We start from the raw sequence: 7,999 nt of genomic DNA on the forward strand, positions 1-7,999 counted from the left end.
GGCTCCTCGGTCCCCAAGTTCACACCCCAGCACCACCACAATCCAGAGCTGACAGTGTTCTGTGTAAATAAATAATTAAAAAGAATTAGAAAGGAACACACAAAATAACCTGCTGGAACATAATAGAGTTTATTATCTCCAGTTTACTTGATTTTCTTGTTTACACACACGTGATCTGTGTGTACCTAACAGTGGCAAGAGCCATTTTCTAAATACAGTCTGGTACTCAGACTCTGACAGATGCACATGGAGAGAGTGGTGTCAGTGAGCGAGCCTTGACATGGAGAGACAAAACAAACATGCCGCGTTCTGTGACTGCAAATGCCCTCAGAAGTCTCTTGTTCAGCACCTGGGAGGACCACAGATGCTTCTGTTTTCTGTATTTCTTAATGAAAGAGAGCGAAGTGGAACATTATTTTGGTATATGTGGTGCTGGGGATTGAATTGAGGACCATATGCTGGCAAGTACTGTGCTGTACTCACTGTGCCACCTCATGGGCCACAAACGACACTTTTCAAAAGACAACGTAAGACTGGTTCAACAGGAAACCAGACCCAAATTGACATTCAAAAGGTGCTAGTTTCCATGCCTTTTCTGGAGGAGCCAGAGAGTTCTAAAGGTTTAGTCAAGAAAAAAAAAAAAAAAAAGGAAGTAGGGGATTACCATCTACTAAACATGTCTGATGAGTATCTTCATAAATCATATATATGTGTGTACATATATATGTATACTCACACACACACACAATTTACCTCAATTCTAACAGCAGCATCACACTTGACAAATAAGCAAAATGAGACAAATAAGCAAAATGAGCAATATGAGTATCTTCATAAATCATATATATGTGTGTACATATATATGTATACTCACACACACACACAATTTACCTCAATTCTAACAGCAGCATCACACTTGACAAATAAGCAAAATGAGACAAATAAGCAAAATGAGCAATATGAGTATCTTCATAAATCATATATATGTGTGTACATATATATGTATACTCACACACACACACAATTTACCTCAATTCTAACAGCAGCATCACACTTGACAAATAAGCAAATGAGACTTCCTGTGGTCAGAGAGCAATCAATAGTTGTGCTAACATTTGAACCCACATCTCTCATTTGCCTAGAGCCAAACTCCTTCAGCAAAGCCAAGCTGTCTCATCTAGGGATAGAGAGCATGTTCCAAAAAAAAGTCAGTGGTGCCAGAACAGACAGGAAGTGGTGGAAAAGTAATCAATACAGAAGGCCGGGGAGCTGACAATTTAATGCTGAGCCTGAATCAGATCCATAACAGAAATGTCTGGAGACTTCACAGTGACATACAGGACTTCTCAAGGCATCTTGTGTCTGTTGCCTTTCACCACTAAACATGAAACATGACAAGATTTTAACACATTCAACAAGCACACCTCCCTTCCCCACTGCCCCAACACACAGCTAGCCCAATCCCATTGAGGTTTAAAAGCCTCCAAAATGGAGCTCATACTGGGCTCCACCCAGACTTAGAACCCAATTCAAGAGCAGTTTCGACCTCTCCCAAAAGCATAACCTTAAAGGAATCAATCTAGTGCCCAGATCAACACAAGTAAAATCATTTGCATATTAGACAGCCCCTGCCTTCCTCAGAAGGTGGCTTTACCTGAAATAATTTTTTTTTCTTTAACTAATAGCTATGTCCCATCCTCTTTCAGATTTATATATAAAGCCATCCATTTTGTGCTAGCCCTTCCAATACCTACCTTCCTACTTATTGGATGGGCTGCTTCTAGACTCATGACTAAAACCAACTAGCTCTCTCAACTTATAAATATTGTTTTTTAGCACTATAAACTTCAGAGGGCAAGATACTGTCTCATGGGGCCTTCACATTCTGCCAGTGATCTCAGAGGATTCAGTGACACCTCTGAAGTTTCACTGCATGTATTCCTGCCACTTCTGGGTACAGCATATCATCTACACACATTTTAATACAAGTTAACTTACAACCCATAGAACTAGGTATTTTAAATATATCATTATACAAATGCAGTTCGCCCTGAAGAGTTTCCAGACCTCAAGTTCCTAACAACCTTTGCTTGATTAAGCCAGTCAAATGTAGTATTTACCAGCTATTGCAATTACCAGGCTGGTGGGGGTTGGGGTGGGAGTGGGGAGGCACAGAAGTCTCAATGATTACCCCAAATGCAAGGGACTTGGTTTGAAAGAGTGGGAGGAAGTGGAGGAGAGCATGTAACTGAGCTTTCTAGGTATGAAGGTGATCAAGATTGTTAACCCTTCCCAGCACCCTCACAGTGAAGGTCACAGGATGACAAGTTTGGTAGTTGAGAAGTGCTTAAAAAAGGGGGGGGGGGAGAAAATATTGAATGTAAAGTCAGCTGAATAGATCCAGGTTTGGTTTGGTTTTACCGGTGGTGCAAGTGAGAAGAGGGTGGGGGCCAAAGGCAGGCCACTATTCAAGAAGGATATTTTTGCAAACAGGCTGGTGTCTCGCTATCAAAGTCAATGGAAGACATTTTCCTTCACTTCTGTCAGAATCTTGTCCAAATGGTCAAAATGCCTTGGACCTTGGCAGGTTATCAATGTACTTACAGGTTCAGTCTGTACCACTGTGTGTGATTAGGAAAGTCTTCAGTGCAAATCTGCATTTTGCAAATGCATCTGACTTGGCATAAAATTAATCAAGTTACTGTTATAATAATACCTGCTTTCCAGTCTTACTCTTAACAGAGCAAACAAGTCTGTGAGGTGGATTTTAATACTGGAAGTATTTGGTTATGAAAAGTAAATTAGTGTTCAAAAGAAAAAAAAAGCTTAAGGCAGTCTACAAACTGTCAAAAATGCAGCACTGAAATTCTGAGTGACTTTTCAAGAGATTTTCTGTCTAAGAACAAATGCTATAGTTGTCATTAAAAACTATAAAGCATTCACTCAAAGTAGAAGGGGGAGGGGGAAAAGGCAACCTTATTGCTTCTAAAGCCACTATGTAACTGTGGACAGTGCTTGTTACATGGAAGTCACCCCACACACAGTCACAGAGGCATTCCAGTTCAGCTCTCTGGAGAGCTGATCACAAGTCAGTTGCAATATTCCTACATTCCGTGATGAGACAAGAACTACAACCAGGCAGTGTCTTTTGGGAGGTTGATTGGTAAAGAGTCTTCTGGAAATAAATGTTTGTGAAAAACTGGCCAGAGGGAAATAGTACAAAATAACAGCCTCAACAGCCATTAAAGATAGAAAACATCTAGACTCAGGAAGTTTATGGTGGCCATAGAAAGAGTCCCGAGGGCCTAATCCACTTTCCAGCAACACACCAGAGACTTTCCTGATTCTGTCCTCTGGGGACAAAAGGGCTGGTCCGGATTCAAATTAAGTCTGGCAGGGACAAAAAGGACCTGACTGGAAATGGCGGTGAAGACATCAAAAATAGTCTGGGGACTGAGCTGGTCCAGACTCCACCGTCACCCACCCACACTGCCTGGTAAGCTTCCTCTCTGATGTAGAAGAGATCATTCCATTAAATAACTAAGAAAAATAAATTAGCCATTGTCCTGTAGTTATCCCATTTTCTTTCTCTTTTACTGCTTGTAACTATCTTGCTTCAAATTCAAACTAGAGCTCTGGGGAGGAAGTCCTGGGGAAAAGGATTTCAGATACCAAAACCTGTATGTCCCATACCAGCCCAGCAAACCGAACATGGTCCCAAACACTTTCTGGGACAGGTCATGGAAATAAACAGCTGTACACAGAAACATCCACACCCAGATGAAGGTCAGGGAACCGAGGGCCACCACCAGGGTGGTGATGGTGGTGTGGAGGTGGTGGCCGCGATCCGTCTTCACCTCGTGCAGCACGGCCATCTCCTCCACGATCATGAGCGCACAGAAGGTCAGCAGGAAGGAGTGGCCTGAGATGTCAAAGCCATGCCAGAAGCCTCCCTCTCCGTGGCACTGCTGCTTATTCTGGTGTTCCTTCCTCTCCCCCACCAGGCTTGGTGACTGGTAGCAGCTGCCCGTGTAGTGCTCGATGCCGGAGAAGATGGCCGTGCAGCTGTACCAGATAGCTGTGCCCACCAGGAGGGTGCTCAGCCGCCGCAGCACCAGGCTGGCCCTGCCCGTCAGGGAGTAGTTGGTGAGGGCGATGAAAGGCAGCAGGAGACAGAAGGTCCAGGCCCAGGCCACTTTGACAAAATACCTGGCAGAGAAGCAAAGTGGAAGTGAAGATAGGAGACGTGGCAAAGAGCCAATAGTGACTCAGGTCTCGGAGCTCCCAAGGGAGGAGAAAGGAAAAAAAGCTGACAAAACCATTTGTCACTACGCACCTGATACATTTTTACTAAGTGCTTAAAATTTACACGCTAGGGAGTTGGGCATAGCTCAGCAGGTTAAGCGCAGGTGGCACAAAACCCAAGGACCAGCATAAGGATCCCGGTTCGAGCCCCCAGCTCCCCACCTGCAAGGGAGTCACTTCACAAGCAGTGAAGCAGGTCTACAGGTGTCTATCTTTCTCACCCCCTCTCTGTCTTCCCCTCCTCTCTCCATTTCTCTCTGTCCTATCAAACAACAATGACAGCAATAACAACAACAACGATAAACAAGGGCAACAAAAGGGAAAATAAATAAATGTAAAAAAAAATTTTTTAATTTACACGCTAGTTAATCGCACCGTTTAAATGACTCTCTGAGGTGGTTACTCATTATTATATGTTACTAACCCCATTTCACAGATAAGAGGGTTGAGCCACAGGGAAGTATCAGACTTAAGTGGAAGTTTGGAGCGCTAGAGCTGGTATTCAACTGAGAAATCTTTGAAACTCAGAGAAGGGTTGTCTGTCCTTGGGTCTACCTTCTTTCTGCACTCTTTCATGCAAAACGGGCTATGAACAGATGACACGAGTGGCAGTGGCAGCTGAACTTAAACCCTATGCTGTTTGCACAGAAACTAAATAACAGCGGGGGACTGAATGGGACTTGAGGGAGTCTTAGGCATGAGAGTCTATTTGCATAGCCACTATGCTATCTACCCCCACCCCACATATATTCACTTTCCATAGAAGATTCGTAGTTACTATGGGACGAAGGTATCATTAATCAAATTTTTCTTTTATTACTTTATTTTACTTACTTTATTTTACCAGAGCACTGCTCAGGTCAGGCATATGATGCTGTGGGGACTTGAAGGTAAGACTTTACAGCCTCTGGCCTGAATGTCTTTAGTATAACCATTGTTCTATCTCCCCTGCCCTGTACCATTGTTAGATTAGGATCTGATGCTCAGAAAAAAAAAAAAACACCACACTCACAGAACCAGGAAACACAAACTGTGCCCAGGTCTAGCCAGCCCCGTCTTTTCTACACCCCTGGCTCTTTCCTACATGGCAGGAACCATGTTTGGACAGAGCTTGACTTCAAGCCAGGAAACCGAGTCAAACCCTGACTCTGACTTAACTTGCTACCACACTTCTTAGTTTCCTGCGCTGTTCAACAGAGCTGAGAGGACTGAATGATTTTTAAAATCCTGTCCAAAGCCAACGATTCACCAGTTCCCTTCCAAGAATTAGCACAGAGGCTTAGAATAAAGTGGGATCCACAGCTGCCAGCAAACAACAGAAACTTCTCTGCCAATCAGCTTGGTCCCCAGCTTACCCAGGCCAGATAAAGCACCAGTTGCCTGCTCTGGGCTCATCACAGGTGGCTGCCCTGGGGACCAGCTGCAGTAAACACACATGCAAGAGACTTGGGGCCACTGCCACTCTCATCTATTCTTAGTCCATTCTGCATGGGTGAGTGCAGAAGGAAGGTGGACCAAGGACAGACAACCCTTCTCTGAGTTTCAAAGATTTCTCAGGCCCTACCCAAGAACCTGCCACCCAAGTCTTCCAAGAAACTGATAAGTGAGGATCTTACTGGAGCGGAGACCTGTCTAACACTTGATAAAAGAGGATCTTACTGGAGCGGAGACCTGTCAAACACTTGATAAAGCTGTCAAGGAGAAAAGCCAGGGTTTTAAGTAGATCATCAAAATTGAGCTGAGAGGACTGACGTAGACTCACAAGGGAGAAGTTTTACTTTTCAGTTTCTCTGTATGACTGTAAGAGAGGGGGAGAGGGAGGGGAAGAGAAAGGGGGAGGGGGGAGGGAGAGGGAGGGAAATAAGCTTGAAATTCAAGAGTTCAAAAAAAAAAAAGAGAGTGGATGGAGTTGAGATGTTTCAAAGAGCCCAGTCGGGACCGCTTTCCTGGGTCACTGTCATGAACTCTGAGTGGCGTTGGAGGTCCTGGGAAAGCCAGAGGCAAAGGTCACACAGCCCAAGGGCTTCCCCCTCCGTGGCTGTCACTGGCTGGGGGTTCCCTCTGGCCGGGACAGGCTCTCGAAGGAGGGGGGAGGGCGACGGGCTGTCACGGGTGTTCGAGGACAGCGAAGGGTTGTGGGGGTGGCGGCGGGAGGGCTGACAGCTGCAGGCAAGAGGGAAGGGGCACCTCCCGGGGCCGGGGCAGCGACAGGCCGGCTCACGGGGGCCCCCTGCAGCCCCCACGCACCCCGACAGCCCCGCCGCCCTCTCCCCAGCAAGCTCAGGCTGTCTGCCGGTGTGGGCACCAGTGACACCGGCCGTGCAGGGTCCCCCTTGGCTCTCCCGGCTCCCGGGCGCCAGCGCACTCACAGGTTGAGGATGTTGCGCCTGTTGCTCAGGTAGCTCTCTGGCAGCGGGGAGAACTCTTTGAGGAGGGAACCCAGCAGCATGGTAGTCACCAGCGCCCAGGGCAGGTAGCGCCGCACGGCCGCCCGCACCAGAGTCCCCCGGAGAAACCACGCGTAGCGCTCCAGGTGCTCCATGCCCGAACTCGTCGGCCACCGTCCGCCGCTCTGAGCCCTCTCGGCCACCGTCTCGCCCTTTGGCAGGCGCGGACAATTTGCTTTCGGCGCATGCGCGCCTCCTGCAAACCCCGCCCCCGCCGTTCTCTCGCTCTAGAGTTCGCGAGCTCCCCCTCCTGGCCACTGGCGGCCTCTACAGCCTGCTTTCCCGGAGCCCTAAGGCTGGCTCTGACTTGGGCTCCCATTTACTACTTGTAGGAAATAGCGCTAGAGGGAGTTTGCTGGAGTTGGGGAAGAATAAAGGTTGTGCTACATGAATTGGAGCATTCTTTAGTGTCTTGGAAACCTTCTTTCCAAGTCTCAGATTTTTTTTAAAGGTTTTATATATTTATTTTAATGACAGAGTGACACCAGAGCACTGGTCAGCTCTTGCTTATGGTGGTGCTGGGGATTGAACCTTGGGCCTCAGAGTCTCAAGCATGAAAGACTTATGCATAACCATTATGCTGTGTCCCCAGCCTGGGTCTTAGTGTTCTTATCTGTAAAATGGAGAGGCAGGAATTCAAACCTCGTAAGACTTAGTTGTGCATGTGCCCCTATGGTCATAGCTGCATTATTCATAATAGCCAAACAGTGAAAGCAGCCTAAATGCCCACTGACGGATGACAAGCTAAAGAAGTTACAGGATATATATTCCATTGAATACTACTCTGCAATCAAAAAAAGCTTATGTTGTGTCCTGTGGGGCAAAATAGATAGAACTGGAGGTGATTATGCTTAGCAAAATTAGTAGAGATAAAAGACAACTACTAGATGGTTTCACTCATACGTGGAATCTAGAGAACTGATACACATGAACTTGCAAAATAAAATAAAACAAACAAAAGCCAGAAGCAAACAAGTTGTTTCTAAGACTTCGTGAGAACTGATTGTCTTTGGGAGGTGAGAGGTGAGAGGTTAGGAACACAGAACTTTGGTAGTGGGTGCTCTGTGGAAATACACCCTGTAATCTTACAATCTTGTAATCCACTATTAATCAGAAATAAAAAATGAAAAAAAGAGAGACTTAGTTGTGAACTTCAGGTTAATTACAGTGGTTCCTGTACAGGAAGATAAGATTAAATTTCATTAGAAAATAAATGCAAGGGCAGGGCTAGATAGCATAATGGTTAT

At 45.9% G+C, this 7,999-nt stretch overlaps 1 protein-coding gene across 1 annotated transcript; it reads right to left on the reverse strand.

Annotated features, from left to right (window-relative positions):
• Positions 1 to 1,263: 1,263 nt before the first annotated feature.
• FITM2 (fat storage inducing transmembrane protein 2) lies at positions 1,264 to 6,914 on the reverse strand. Its single transcript, XM_007530882.2, has 2 exons — positions 6,675 to 6,914; positions 1,264 to 4,209 (listed from the first exon to the last, which is right to left on the reverse strand). Exons 1-2 carry the CDS (start codon positions 6,845 to 6,847, stop codon positions 3,594 to 3,596), a joined length of 789 nt encoding a protein of 262 aa, XP_007530944.1. The 5' UTR covers positions 6,848 to 6,914; the 3' UTR covers positions 1,264 to 3,593.
• Between the last annotated feature and the right edge of the window lie 1,085 nt (positions 6,915 to 7,999).

The sequence above is a fragment of the Erinaceus europaeus genome, chromosome 1 (assembly GCF_950295315.1).
Source record: "Erinaceus europaeus chromosome 1, mEriEur2.1, whole genome shotgun sequence".
In the NCBI taxonomy this organism is placed as follows: Eukaryota; Metazoa; Chordata; class Mammalia; order Eulipotyphla; family Erinaceidae; genus Erinaceus; species Erinaceus europaeus.